The following is a 16,014-nucleotide window of genomic DNA, read 5'->3' on the forward strand; positions in this document are numbered from 1 at the left end:
GATTACTTTTATGCTGTCTTTATGTGCTTTTTGGTGCTTCAACTTTTTGTTAACCATTCACTTGCATTGTGAGGACCTACAGAGTTAAAGATCTTCATTTGCGTTCAGCAGAAGAAAGAAAATCATACACATCTGGGATGGCTTTAGGGTGAGTAAATGATTAGAGAATTTTTATTTTTGGGTGAACTGTCCCTTTAAGCACACCCCCCAAACGTCATGGTTATTACTGGGAATTAATGGCGCACGTCTTCAGCTCAGAGGAAGTGAAAGGCGCTATGTGCAAGCGATACACCCGGCTATCCCGGGCTTATCTGCTTGTATTGCGTGCCACTACCTGGGACGAAACCGGTTCCACCCGGAGGTTGTAGAACCTTGCAAAGGTGTTGGGTGTTGCAGCAAATGTCTGTTAAAGAGGCACCCCTGGCCAGGGCCCAGGAGGCTGCTACACCCCTGGTAGAATGGGCTCATAGCCCAACTGGGGGTGGCACGTCCTGGGCGTGATATGCCATAGCTATGGCATCAATGAGCCAGTGGGCGATCCTCTGCTTGGAGACAGCGCTTCCTTTCCGCTGTGCACCAAAGCAGACATAGAGCTGCTCAGAGATCCTAAAGCTCTGCGTGTGATCCAAATAGATGCGTAAACCGGACACAGCAATGACAGGACTGGGTCTGCCTCCTCCTGGGGCAGTGCTCACAGGTTCACCACCTGGTCCCTGAAAGGGGTCGTGGGAACCTTGGGCACATAGCCCGGTCGGGGTCTCAAGATCATGTGAGAGTAGCCTGGACCGAACTCCAGGCACGTTTCGCTGACAGAGAATGCTTGCAGGTCTCCTACCCTCTTGATGGAAGTGAACGCAGTCAGGAGGGCAATCTTCAAGGAGAGTGCCTTAAGCTCAGCTGACTGCAAAGGCTCAAAGGGGGCTCTCTGTAGACCCTGAAGAACTACAGAGAGGTCCCATGAGGGAACGAGGCACGGTCTGGAGGGGTTCAGCCTCCTGGCGCCTCTCAGGAACCTGACAATCAGGTCGTGCTTCCCTAAGGACTTACTGTCCACTGTGTCGTGGTGTGCTGCTATAGCAGCAACGTACACCTTCAGGGTGGAAGGGGACAGCCGCCCTTCCAACCTCTCCTGCAGGAAGGAAAGCACTGATCCGACTGCGCATCTCTTAGCGAACAGATGCCACTTAAAGGCATACAGGTGCCTCGTAGAGGGGGCCCTAGCCTGAGTGATCGTGTCTACCACCGCAGGTGGTAGACCGCTTAGGTCTTCCGCGTCCCATCCAGGGGCCAGTCATGGAGATTCCAGAGGTCTGGTCGTGGGTGCCAGATGGTGCCCCGTCCCTGAGAAAGAAGGTCCTTCCCTTCACGAGGAGCGTGAGGTCCGAGAACCACGTCTGGGTGGTCCAGTAGGGTGCTACCAGGACGACCTGCTCTTCGTCCTCCCTGACCTTGCACAGAGTCTGTGCAAGTAGGCTCACTGGGGGAAACGCATATTTGCGTAGGCCAGGAGGCCAGCTGTGTGCCAGCGCGTCAATGCCGAGAGGTGCCTCGGTCAGGGCGTACCAGAGCGGGCAGTGGGAGGATTCTTGAGAGGCGAACAGGTCTACATGTGCCTGTCCAAATCGACTCCAAATCAGCTGGACCACCTGAGGGTGGAGTCTCCACTCTCCCCTGAGGGTAACCTGCCATGACAGCGCATCCGCTGTAGTGTTGAGGTCGCCCGGGATGTGAGTGGCTCGCAGCGACTTGAAGTGCTGCTGACTACAGAGGAGGAGACGGCGGGCGAGTTGTAACATACAACGAGAGTGCAGACCGCCTTGGTGGTTGACATATGCTACCGTTGCCGTGTTGTCTGTCCAAATTAACATGTGCTTGCCCTGGTCCATAAGCTGCTGGCTGCATGCCTGTTGCAAACAGTGCCCCAGCCCATTTTGGAGGGGTCTGTCGTGACCACGACGCGCCTGGAGACCTGCTCTAGGGGAACACCTGCCCGAAGAAACAAGAGGTTGGTCCAAGGGTTGAAGAGACGGTGACAGACCGGCGTGATGGCCACGCGATGTGTCCCACGGCGCCATGCCCATCTCGGGACTCGAGTCTGAAGCCAGTGCTGAAGCGGTCTCATATGCATCAACCTGAGGAGGGTGATGACCGCTGAGGATGCCATATGCCCCAGGAGCCTCTGAAAGAGTTTCAGTGGAACCGCTGTTTTCTGTTTGAACGTACCGGGGGGGTACCCGGCAGAGGCGGTCCCGTTGGGGTCCCCAAATCGCCCCCAGTGCTAGCCGTGCTGGCCTCAAACCCTTACGTAGAAGGACCGAGGCGGGGAGTGCCTTTTTCTTACGAAAGCAAGCCGCAACCGCAACGTTGCCATGGTCATGTTCTCGCAGTGAGAACATGAACCATCCACGAACGCTGCCTCTGTGTGGGTCGCGCCCAGACAGAAAAGACAGCCATCGTGACCGTCTGAAGTTTAGAGGTAACGACCGCAACCAGGAATAACACGCAATCGGAAAGGCATCTTTAAAAAGACGTTCCGTGTGCCGCTCTTTTAGAGAAATGTACTCTTTCAGGAAAATATACTCTCTTTTTTTCTGCTGAAGCGCCCAGGGGCGTTCTCTGCAGTGCACCAGTGCAGAGGAGGGAGACGCCACTGAAATGCGCCATCAGATCCAGCAGAGGTAAATGAACAGTTGTGAGAATTCAGCTCAATGAGCATGACCATTCGGCTCCGAAGAGAAAATCTGTATGAGTGGTTGCATACCAGCTCCTTTTATACCCGTATGTCCGAGGGAGTGGCATGCAAATACCACTCGCCAATTTTCATTGGCCTTTTATCAAAGACCAGAGGTGTCTCGGGCTCCCAAGAGTGACACCTAGTGTCACTACATCGACACAACGTTGAGAGAGTGACAGATAGGGAACCACAATTATCATTACCGTAATGCAAATAAATAAATACATAAAGTTATAGAGGCCTGTTATTAAATTTGTCAACTATTTACATATCATGGTTGGTTGTGTGCTGATTTAAATATAAAACAATCTGTTACAGTAAAAAATACTATATTACAGTAAAGAGAAACACCAAAATTGGAAATAATAGGAATTAAATTTAAAAATAAAACATCTGGATGCTTTACAGTATACATGAGTACTTAATGGTCATGAACATAATATCACAGTGCAATAACTCTTAATTCTTTATGTGAAATAAAAAATAAAAATGTATTTGACTTTGGGGTAAAATGTGACAAGGACATTTTTTCGTGAGTTCACCTTCATACCGAAAGGGGAAGGCGGACTTTAAAATGGTTGTGACAAACTCGCAACAGAAACACTTTTAGCTGAGGAGCTTCAAGTTTAGACTTAACCATTAGTGTCCCTGGTCATCAAACTACAATATATAAGCCTTTTATTGCTCAATATTAACAAATTTCAAAACAACACACTCAATAAAAATAGACAGGCCCATCTATTGGATAAGGATTGATTTGGTTCATGGCCATGTTGGTCTAAAATTACTGATAGCTATTGATACTGGCACATACATAGTTCAAACTGCGGTTATAATTGTGATCAGCCATTTGGCTTAAACACACAAACATTTCTTATTAATATTTCAACAATAAACAAAGCACACATATACAGTAATATCTACAGCAAGTGTATAGCTACAAATGTGAACCAGACAATTACATAAAAAATCTGCACATACACAATACTGCACACCACAGAGATGTCTATGTTTCCGAAAACTGAATTCAACACAAAAAATAAATTGGATTTGGTCGGAGAATATGTTCTCCTCTATACACATATGTTTACACACATTAACACCCCTGTACATCACGCCACACTCACACAGCTATAAATGAATCACATCTGAAATCATTATGTGAGTGTGTGTGTGTCAGAAACAGTGGAAAAGAGTGCACTAATATCTGTGTATTTTTAGCATGTAACTGCTTCTGTAAGTCAGTTGAATTTCAAACAACTGATGCTAAGTATATAATTTCCTCAGTCTGTGGGTTTACTTCACAGTACCTCCTGCAAGGAGAGAAACACAGAAAAAGACATCAACAAACATTACACCTCAAAACAAACTGTTTAGCACTTTAAAACCTTGACATTACAGTTGTGAATTTACTAAATAGTTACTAACCACCAAGCTCTCAAAACTGACACAGTGCAAATTGTGTTCAGCACAAAATCTTGGGCCATTAACTGATTTGCACTAAAATCAGGCACTAAAACAACACAGATAGCACGTTTAAATAATTGCTTGCACAACGGTGACAGGCTGACAGTATTAACCAAGGAAAAATAAAGGAAATTCTGGGAGATGGACAAAAAACAAACACATAAAAGGGAGAGAAAAGATACTCGTGTGTGTGTGTGTGTGCACACGCATGCATGTTCTTGCCTTTTTATGAGTACTTGAGCGTTGTGTATCCTTGTGATTGGAATTGAGGGATTTCCATACAGTAGTTTTAGACATTTCATCAGATATGTTAATATTAGAGGGATCAGTCCTGGTCAACAAGAGGGCACAGTCGAGGAGAAGAGGTGAGAGGGAAGGGGAGGGGAGAAGGTGGCAAGGTGAATGTTTGTACATATAGTACATAAGTACACATTTTCAGTGACCCAGAAACACAGTGGACATCACTGCACTACACAGTGTTCAGAGAAATCTAGAGGTAATTTTGATGAGATTTGACAATCATAATGTGAATGTAATGGTATGATAGGCCTATAAAATAGGCAAGCTACTAGTATCAACATGTTCAATAGAAAGTCTTTCCTTCTTTCTGTCACTCTCAGCAAATAGCAACCTGCCAAATTAAAGCAAAAATGCAAAAGTGTTAAGCCTGGCTTAGGTCTGACTGGTTTCAGGACCATAGCTGTCTGTATAAACATACAGGCACTGACATCGAGGTTTGTACATGTGTGGTACCTCAGGTCTGGAGTTCGAGGTGAATGTAGAGATTTGGTCTCCATTGGGATCTGCACTGTGGTTTTGTCTTCTTTCTCACAGTCATCAACCAGCATCTCCTGTGATTCCTGCTACTCAAACAAACACAAAAATGAGTAGTCACGAGCTGAATGTCACCAATATACCTGCCATGCCAACACCAGAAGACAGTCTAACCTGAATACTGGATCGTTCGACTCAGTAGCAGTGTTATTATAGTTTTGGAGTTTTAATTGAGTTTTTATTTCTGTTTTATATTCAATTTGTCATTCTAAATTCGTTTTATTTTTTCATTCGTTTTCACAGATTTTCTGTTAGTTTGTGCTTAGTTTTCATTTTCTCAGTTTCAGTTTAGTTTTTGTTTTTATTTTAGTTTTAGTATTTTTTATGGCTGCCAAATCTAAATGTTTGCTGGTATCATTTAAAAAGTCTAAAAGTCTATTTCTCAGGGCAGTCTTGTGTTACCTCTATCTAGTTGTATTATCAAGTTTAATTTGGATTGTAAATGTTGCAAATTTTATAAAACAGAGTGAATATGGGTGAAGTGACAAAGAACATTTAAACTTGATCCCCATTGTATCCATACGAATTTCCTTGGATCATTATAAATCCTTACTAATCTAATCTTTGGGAAGTAAACAATTAAAGGTATAGTTCACCCAAAATGAAAATTCTCTCATTATTTACTCAACCTCATGCTATCCCAGATGTGTATGACTTTCTTTCTTCAGAAGTGATATGATAATGTGTGAGTGAGAAACAGATCAATATTTAAGTAATTTTTTACTGTAAATCGTGACATCAGCAGTCTCCTTGGCGATCATGACTTCAAGCTCGATTACACTTTCTAGCGCCATCTAGCACTCTGTGAGCTCTGTGTAATTGAGCTAGAAATCGTGATCATTCCTGAAGACTGCAATTGCAAGATGTACAGTGAAAAAGGAGTAACATTTTGGTCTGTTCTCACTCAAAACCGATTATATTACTTCAGAAGACATTAATTAGGTCACTTATGGACTACTTGTGTGCTGCCTTTATGTCCTTTTTGGAGCTTCAAAGCTTTGGACCCCATTGACTTGTATTGTATGGACCAACAGAGCTGAGATATTCTTCTAATATCTTTTGTTTGTGATCAGCTGAAGAAAGAAAGTCATACACATCTGGAATGGCATGAGGTTGAGTAAATGATGAGAGAGTTTTCATTTTTTGGGTAAACTATCTCTCTAACTTTTTGAGCTTTTAAATTGATGATTTTACTTTGGGATGTGTGACAGAGCTCATTTCATGAAAAGCAATGGTAAAGAAAATGACCAAAAACGTTGAGGTGTAATGCTTGTAAATGTTACATTATGATTTATGATGTAAAAGTGTATAAGAAAATAAAAAATGTAATTACAAATACTTTGTAGTTATTGTCAAGAGAATCATTTTTCCTCTTTCCCACTTTACTGCTTAAAAAATCTTGGATTTGTTAAAAAGAGGGTCTTCAAAGGTTCCACTTCCCAGTAGTAAACATTTCTTCATTTTTACTTTTGACTAAAGTAGAAGACATTCTAAGCTTTCTTCAAAGGTATAATGTTAGGTTATGTGTGTTTGGATCATAATTTAAAGTGTCAACAAATGGAAAATTTGTCAAAAGTGTCCCACTTTGCCCATATTCACCCTAGTATATAAAAAACTAAAACTAAAATTAATTTTTATTTTAGTTAGTGCTGGAGTTATGAAAAAGTATTCTAGTTGAATTTCAGTTTTTTCCAATCATTTCAGTTTTTATTTTTATTTTAGTTAACAAAAATTGTATTTTTTCAGTTTTCGTTAACTATAATAACACTGCTCAATAGACACTTTTCACAGACTGTGGGTGCTCTCAATCAACTCCCTAGTTCAGTAGTCAGGGCACTGATAAGGGATTCGGCCATTTCTAGGGCTGCCTCAATCCAGAGACTATTTAGCAGAGATGGGCCACTTCTATTAAAATGATTGGGAGAAATTGGAACGCCAAATAATGGCTGTCCGAGAGCCGCCCAATAATAGCTGCCTGAGAGCATTCTAAAGATGGCTGCCAGTGGACTGACTTGCTTGAAAGACTTGACATGTTTCCACCTTATTTAGCAGCATAAATCTAGCAAACTTTTATATTTTTTACTTGTTAATTGTTTACTGTAAATTTATAACATTATACTTTGCATTATATTACCCTGGAACTAGTAAAAAAAATAATAATAAATAAAGTTACCACAGCAGTGATGGGGTTTCTAATACAGCTGGTTATTGAGTGACAGTAAATTTGGCATATTTTTCTCTTCTGACTGTCATAATCCACTGCTTCTGTTTTTTTTTTTTTTCTCTTGTGGAAAATCGTGGAAACCAAGGCCATAACCATGTCTTGAACATTGGGGGGACCAAACCATTTTGGGGGTGGGGATCGTGGGTGTTGAGGTCACAAATATAATGGTCCTCTTTGATCTTTTTAAATAGTAAAGGTGCTGAATGCAATACATTTCTGAATAAAGGCTTCAAATGTGGTAAAGGCCCAAAATTTGATAATTTTTGGTTTTGAAAGATACATGTTGTTTTTTTTAGGTTCACACAGTACAGGAAAAACACTGTGTCTGATTGCTAGCAATTTGCCTGTTTCAGTCATCTTTTCTTTCTTATTTTTGTGCTGTCTCAAAGAAAAGACGAATATAATTTGAATTTATTTTCATCAATGATGTATCTGTAAAATGACATGACTGTGTCAGCTGCCTAGCAAAAAGAAAATATACAAAATTATTTACTACCCTTAAGTTGTTTATTTGGAGAAAAAAATGTGGTAACTGATTGAGCAAAACACAAATTTTTTGGCTACTAAATAAGTTAATACAAAATTTATTGTTTAACTGTGGTATGATTGGAATTGTTGAATACAATGAAGAAGGTCAAGACCACTGAAAAAATAAAATGAAAAATGTGCCTTTATTGGTTTAAAAAAAAAAAAAAAAGATGTTAGGCAGAATGTTAGACTCAGTAACCATTTACTTTCATTTCACCTTTTTTTCCATACAATGAAAGAGAATGGTGACTAAGACTGTCAGTCCCTAACATTCTGCCTAACATCTTCCTTTGTGTTTCATGGAAGAAAGTCCTACAGGTGAGTAAATGATGACAGAATTGTCATTTTTTTGGGTGAACTTTCCCTTTACACTCACTGCACTCAAATTGCAAACCCAGTCCTGAGACTAGTTTGTTACATATTGTTGGTAGTACCTCCTCTGCAATTTTGGAATCATCATCCAGCTTCTTCTTCTTCCACTCAGGCATCAGATCATCTAGATAACTAAGCTCACGCTTAGAGAAACAGAAATCCAGCAGCTTACGGATGAACACTAATGCCAGCACCTGCAGGAAAATCACACACACTTATGTTACTGTTATCCGACATCATTTCCAAGCTCCAACAACTCATTTAATGACTATTTCATCCTTTAGTTTGCACTAGAAACTGGAAACAGAGACAATACTTAGCACTAAATGTGCACTGAAAATTTATATGCATACAGTATTGAATTGGTGATGGGCTAATGCATAAAGTATATTAAAATACAATAGAGAACTGACAAGTATCAAAACACCACCTGATCACACACACAACTTTCCATAAACACACCATATGGTCACTAACCACAATGTACTTGCTCATGTTTTGGGTCATACCATCATAGGGAACACAATTGCAGCAGGGGAGGTTTTGATGACCCAGAGCAGCACAAGACAGGTCAGTTGAGTCACAGTGAACAGGTGAACTTTCCTCAGAGGAACATGACGTAAATAAATAAAGTCCGGCTGGTGTTTAGGTGGCATACCAAACAACTTCAGACGATCAAAGAACTGAGAAAGATGGCAGAAAAAGACAGATGAGTGAATGCTGTCAGTGAGCATGTGTACTTTCAGCAGCAATGTCAGGTGAATGTTTCTACCTGAATGCCTTTAAGAGATGAGACTCCCATATAAAGAAAAACACCATAGAGCACTGGCATTGGAATGAACTGTGAAACAAGAGGCATGATTACAAACAATTGTTTACCTACAGTGGCCCCAAAAAGTATTTGGACACTTAAGCCACACTTAAAAATGTATGAATTGTATTGCATTAAAAACAAAATATCAAACCAAGTGGCATCTGCAAAAAAATAATGCAACATCTTTTCTCAGAACTAACTTCACTTTTTAAATCAAGCAATTTTTCCAATAATTTTTAACCAATGTCAGCTTCCCTCAAGTTCACACAGGTGTTCAGAGTAACAAAAGATGTAGTTCATCATATTAAAGGGATAGTTCACCCAAAAATGAAAATTCTCTCATCATTTACTCACCCTCATGCCATCCCAGATGTGTATGACTTTCTTTCTTCTGCAGAACACAAACAAAGATTTTTAGAAGAATATTTCAGCTCTGTAGGTCCATACAATGCAAATGAATGGAGCTCATAAATTTGAAGCTCATAAAGGCCACATAAAAGTAATCCATAAGACTCCAGTGGTTAAATCCATATTTTCAAAAGCAGTATGATAGGTGTGGGTGAGAAACAGATCAATATTTAAGTCCTTTTTTACTATAAATCTCCACTTTTACTTTTATACACTCACATTCTGAAAGTGAAAGTGGAGATTTATAGTAAAAAAAGGACTTAAATATTGACCTGTTGCTCACCCAAATTGATTTCATCACTTCAGAGAACATATTAAATCACTGGAGTCTTATGGATTACTTTTATGTGGCCTTTATGTGATTTTTGTAGCTTCAAAGTTCTGGTCACAATCCACTTGCATTGTAAGGACCAAAAGAGCTGAGATATTATTCTAAAAATCTTAATTTGTGTTCTGCAGAAGAAAGAAAGTCATACACATCTGAGATGGCATGAGGATGAGAATATGATGAGAGAATTTTCATTTTTGGTTGAACTATCCCTTTAACTATGGACTTGTTCTGCTAAGATTGACAACCAGAAAAGTGTCTAAATATTTTTGTCTTAAATATACATACATACATATATATATATATATATATATATATATATATATATATATATATATATATATATATATATATATATATATATATCTTTTGTTTCTTTTGGTGTGCTTTTGCTATCATATATAAAATAAATACCACTTTGATAAATATTTTATATCTAAAACAATAACAATAATACATTTTTAAGTGTGCTTCATGTTTTCATATACAATGTAGGGCAACTGTACATATTTAATGACAAACACAGAATGTGTGTACCTGTAATGCTCCAGTCATAAACACAGAGCAGCCCATCAGTAGAAAAATGACCAGACCAGTCAGTCTCTGCTCCCTAATACCCAAAAATCGAGGCTGCTCTCCAGGGGCAGAGCTCTCAGACTCCAGCTTCAAGCTGTTGACGTGGGAGATTGAAAGGACGGTTGCCGCGACAAACCAGGGCAACCCCATGATGGAACACACGGCCAACATCACTCCAACCATTAGAAGATCCAAATGATACCCACAGCCTTTCTGTATAGAGGAAGTAAGGCACACATTTACTAACATTGACTATTTTTTGCTGGTGGCTTTTTAAATGTTAAAATAGAAAGAAATAGTAATAGTAAAAGAATATTTTTGAAAAACATGTTTAAAATAACACACTCGCATGAGATAAAGATTTAGTCATATTCAGTCTTAGAGAAAAAGCAGATTTTTCTACATATGGCAGATTTATGAGCGCAGCTGTTGTGCCGAAATTTGACTGCCTGCCAGATTCTGACTCCCAGCTACATTACTGGCCTTTATCCCTAAAGCCCAACCCTACACCCACCCCTAACCTCATTGGTCCCTTCCCCTAAAGCCCATCCCTACACCTACCCCTAAACATAAGGGTACTAGGGAGTAAAAATTCGGCACTACACCGGTTTGTTGGGTCCCGTCAGGCTCTCATCGGGTAGCAGACCTCTAGTTACTGTTGCCATCGTAGAAATTGGCTTTTTGCAGTTAACCATAATGAATATATTTTGCGAGTGAAAGTGTCCAATTATAGGGGATTCTAATAGATAAAGATAAAACAAGCAAAATTCGGCTGGTCATATGATCTTAAAATATTGGTGAAGTGCCAAATTTTGACTCCCTATTATTCTTATGTTTAGGAATAGGTGTAGGGATGGGCTTTAGGGGAAGGGACCAGTGAGGTTAGGGTTAGGGGTGGGTGTAGGTTTGGGTTTTGGGGATAAGAGCCAATCAGATAGCGGGGAGTCAGAATCTGGCAGGCAGTCAGATTTCGGCACAACACCGGGTCCCGACAGATTTCAGGTTTGGGTCAGGTTTACAATCAACGAAAAATAAATAATAATATTATAATAAATATTTTTAATCTATCATTCAATCTATCTATCTATCTATCTATCTATCTATGAATACACAACATATAACATATAACAAAGCTATGTTTATTGAATATCTATATTTTTTTTCATTTAACGTAACTTGTTGCACGCACTCATTCAAATCAAAATCAAATCACTTTGTCACATAGCCATATACACAAGTGCAATGGTGTGTGAAATTCTTGGGTGCAGTTCCGATCAACATAGCAGTCGTGACAGTGATGAGACATATACCAATTTATAATAACATCAAATTAACACAACACAATTTAAACATCTGTTATACACATAATTACACTCAACAATATACAAATAATAACATACACTGTACAGTATACAATACGCTGTTTTTGTTTTTGTTTTTGTTTTTTTTTTGTTTTTTTTTACTATATAGATACACATTATTCAATAAAAATTAAAAATTAAAATATATAAAAAAAATAAATAAAAAAATATATATATATATATATATATATATATATATATATATATATATATATATATATAGAATGTACAGTATTGTACTGTATTGACATTCAGACTGTCGGTTGATAGTCAGTTGTTAAGAGAGACAATAACAATAATATATTAATAATAATATAATTTATGACAGTCCGGTGTGAGATATAAGAGTAAGGGTAATAAAGTGCAGTGCTGATGTATATTGATCATGAGAGATCAAGAGTTCAGAAGTCTGATTGCTTGGGGGAAGAAGCTGTCGAGTTAGGGGCTGTTCACACCGAGTGTGTTTTTGCGTGCGTCTGCATTGTTTTTCAGTTGTTTTTCAATGTAAACACACGCCGGACGGACGTCTTTGACCTTTGCGCTGCGTCTAGCTGAAACTGAGTCTCACGCAGTTCTGTTTAATTCTAGCTTTTTTAACTTTTGTGTAGGTGTCACAAAAATGTTATGTTTTGAAGAAGTTTCAATACATGGTATAAACAGTAAGCCAACTGAGGGGCCTACATGCCTTGTGTATGTTTACTATACTGCTACGAATGTAGCTGCATTCATCAATGCTTACAAAAAATACAAATTTACATATTTGGAGAAGAAAAATAAAGAAAGTGAGTGATTTCGGGTTTAAAATTTGATGATGCCATTTGGGATGGGCCAAATGGTCTCAGGTCTAGGCCAGGTTTGTGCTTCCAGTTTATGACAGTGCAGACCTCTATCGGTAATTGAGAACTTCTGTTTCTGCATGATGCTGAATATACGCCACTAGATGTCAGTGCAACATTACATGAATATTACTAAGTGCACCTTTAAATGACAAAACATTCATACTTGTAGTTTGTGTTCTTTGCGGTTTATGATGACAGCGGTGATCTGTTGGTCCATGAAGATGAGGATGGTGCAGAGAAGAGCAGGTACTGAAGCAGCCAGGACTGTCCACCACGGGTTTCGTCCAATGGGGTTAATCAGCCAACCACGGTCATCACGTGTAGGCTGCAAAACATAACCAGCAAGACTTATAAACCAAAATGAATTTCTTAACTGCCGATGAGAGTTTCACATATTTTTCATATTTATGCATTTAGCAAAAAGGTTACAGTATACACTTGATTCTGATTTATTATTCATACATTCTGATTAATTATCCATATACCATCATGTCAAACGTCAGTGTGTGTGTTTTGTTTATTGATTCATACCTTGAATTTGCTGGGCACTTGTAATTTTTGGGATGGAACTCCAATGATATAGTCAATCAGGACCATAAGGACAATGGTGAGGAACACAGCAAAATCACTGATCATTGATCGTACCTACATCACAAAACACACACACACACACACACACAAACACACACACACATTTATTTTATTTATTTCATACCAAATGACAGTGCCAGAAATGACAGAGATTATGCTGATTTGCGTTTGTGAATTACTATTTTCCCCTTACCCGTGTTGGGAAGTATCTGCTAGTCTTGAACTGTTTAAGGAAGCTGGACAGGAAAAAAGTACCAAAAAACAAGATGGATGACCAGAATAGAACATCAGGGGTGTAGGGACCATGGTGTCCACACGATGTTCCAATAAACTGACCCTGGAAATCTAAGCACTCCTACGCACACGCGCGCACACACACACACATAGAGAGTTTGGCTCATGTTTAAATGTACTGGCAGCCGAGACACTGACTCAGCTGTGAAAATAGGATTAGCACTAAATGCGATCTGTGTGAGACAACACTGTGAAATAACACCACACTAAAGTTATAACAGGACTCCAAATGTAAAGTGTGTGGGTTTCTGTGCACAATTTTAGATCGCAGTCACCTCACAAGATATTGTGATTGATATAGTTAGCCTTAAATAATAGGGAGATTTTAGGTTAGTTGTTATGTAATACTGCAGTGATGTTAAGAATTCAATAGTGATTTCTTTTCACTGCCTGATATTGTAAAAAGGTGTTTATGACAATGTGAGGTTGTTGAGAAGTCGTATTAAAGTGAGATAAATCACACTTGAAAATGGATTTTTCTTTTTAAGGTGCAAAATATATAAACTGTATATATACAGTACTGTGCAAAAGTTTTAGGCACATGTCTTCAAAAATAATGACATAAATAGTTTTCATTTATCACTTAATGTCATACAAAGTTCAGTAAACATAAAAAAGCTAAATCAGTGTGACCACCTTTGCCTTTAAAACAGCACCAATTCTCCTAGGTACACTTGGACACAGTTTTTCTTGGTTGTTGGCAGATAGGATGTTCCAAGCTTCTTGGAGAATTTGCCACAGTTCTTCTATCTATTTCGGCTGTCTCAATTGCTTCTGTCTCTTCATGTAAACTCAGACTGACACGATGTTCAGTGGGGGGCTTTGTGGGGGCCATGACATCTGTTGCGGGGCTCCCTGTTCTTCTATTCTAACCTTTCCTATTTGCAAAAGTAATGTTTGGGAGTCTAACATTTTTATTTCCTATTGACACACTAAAGCTGAAGATATAAATAACCATCTTAAGACAAATGCTTTTGTGAAACATCTTATGTGTCTAAGACTTTTGCACAGTACAATATTTAAAAAAGTTTTACACCAAAATGAATAGTATTTTTGACTCATGATTAAAATTATTTACATTTGTAACAGGCTAATTTGCCATGGGTTCTCTCAGGAATTTACTATGGACCTTAATAACTGTAGCGCCATCTTAAATTTTTGATGGGAATGACAACAAAGCTGTGAGGGATAAACTTACAGGGTATATCTCAATCAGCTCCCTAGTTCAGTAGTCAGGGCACTGATCATGGAGGGGGCCATTTCTAGGGCTGCCTCAATCGCAAAATCGTTTGTTCCAGTGCACTGAAAAGTTCGCTCTTTAAAAACTCCCATAGAGAAAAGTTCGCTCCCTAAAAACTCCCATAATGCACCGTAAAAAACCAAGGAGTTTTCTGAAGTATTTCAAGTCGTTAGTGCAAGAGAGTAGATTTGGCATGAATATTGGGGTGTTGCAGCGGTAAGCATATACATGTTTCTATTGATCATGGTATAAATATTGGGGGGAGTTGTACTTGCTTGTTTTTTTTTTTTTTTGCTCCCCGTTTTCTCTCAATTTGGAATGTCCAATTCCCAATGTGCTCTAAGTCCTCGTGGTGGCGTAGTGACTCACCTTTTGTGTCATTCTTCTGTGTGCAAACTGTTTCAGTTACATTTTCATCCAGCGATTGTACAACGGTTTACAAGTGAGAAATATAACAATACAAACTATTCGTATCAAAGACAGCACAAACAAACACCATAAAATGAAGTTACGTTGACAGTCCATTGCTCAGCTGAGGTTTTAGCTCCATCCGCAGGATGAAATATCACAGAGAACACAACAGAGCTCAAACAATAGCCTACTCTACCACCTCTGGAGTTCACTAGTTCGCTAGTTCAAATCCCAGGGTGTGTTGAGTGTCTCCAGCCAGGTCTTCTAAGCAACCAAATTGGCCCGGTTGCTAGGGAGAGTAGAGTCACATGGGGTAACCTCCTCGTGATCACTATAATGTGGTTCATTCTCGGTGGGGCGCGCTCAACAAGCCACGTGATAAGATGCGTGGGTTGACGATCTCAGACGCGGAGGCAACTGGGATTCGTCCTCCGCCACCCGGACTGAGGCGAATCACTACATGACCACAAGGACTTAAAAGCACATTGGGAATTGGGCATTCCAAAAATTGGGAGAAAAAGGAGAACAATCCCCCCCCCAAAAAAAAAAACAAAAAACAATAGCCTACTGATTTCTTCATAAATTATTATAATTTCCCCCTATAGTCAAAGCATGTGTTTACACATAAGTAAAGCACCATTTTCTTCTGAAGGAAAATAAACAGTTGAGGATTGATTAATTCATTTTTATTTGTTACTATAATATCACAATATTGCTGATAATTAAACAACAGTAATGATACAATAACACAATTTAATCATTATTTAATGTTTCAAATTATGTCATTGTTAACTGTCACTTTTTGCTTTTCTGCAAATAAGAAAGGAAAGAAAGGGAGAGTAAAAAGTTTTCATAAAAAGGCTATTCCTACATCTCTCTTCCGTTCGGCAGCGGACGGGGTACGCGATATATATTCACATAAATGACAGTTATATTGAAGTGGAAACTATTAGACAGATGGTGGTTAAAATAAGGGACTCTGTCTGAGGAAAT

The 16,014-nt window shown here is 39.2% G+C and overlaps 1 protein-coding gene across 3 annotated transcripts in view; it reads right to left on the reverse strand.

Moving 5' to 3' along the window:
* Positions 1 to 3,909: 3,909 nt before the first annotated feature.
* LOC127446136 (electroneutral sodium bicarbonate exchanger 1-like) overlaps positions 3,910 to 16,014 on the reverse strand; it is a 55,588-nt gene continuing 43,483 nt past the window's right edge. The window contains exons 16-25 of one of the 3 annotated variants that reach the window (XM_051706817.1): positions 13,270 to 13,431; positions 13,017 to 13,130; positions 12,649 to 12,810; positions 10,247 to 10,498; positions 8,932 to 9,000; positions 8,669 to 8,842; positions 8,222 to 8,353; positions 4,955 to 5,064; positions 4,424 to 4,532; positions 3,910 to 4,047 (exon numbers count right to left, since the gene is read on the reverse strand). In XM_051706817.1, the coding sequence (XP_051562777.1) occupies positions 4,036 to 4,047; positions 4,424 to 4,532; positions 4,955 to 5,064; positions 8,222 to 8,353; positions 8,669 to 8,842; positions 8,932 to 9,000; positions 10,247 to 10,498; positions 12,649 to 12,810; positions 13,017 to 13,130; positions 13,270 to 13,431 (1,296 nt within the window). In that variant the 3' untranslated portion in view covers positions 3,910 to 4,035. Of the gene's footprint in view, positions 4,048 to 4,309; positions 5,065 to 8,221; positions 8,354 to 8,668; positions 8,843 to 8,931; positions 9,001 to 10,246; positions 10,499 to 12,648; positions 12,811 to 13,016; positions 13,131 to 13,269; positions 13,432 to 16,014 lie in introns of those variants that run through there. The other 2 variants (XM_051706816.1, XM_051706815.1) reach the window with 2 other exon arrangements.

Source organism: Myxocyprinus asiaticus, chromosome 9 (genome assembly GCF_019703515.2).
Source record: "Myxocyprinus asiaticus isolate MX2 ecotype Aquarium Trade chromosome 9, UBuf_Myxa_2, whole genome shotgun sequence".
Lineage (NCBI taxonomy): Eukaryota > Metazoa > Chordata > Actinopteri > Cypriniformes > Catostomidae > Myxocyprinus > Myxocyprinus asiaticus.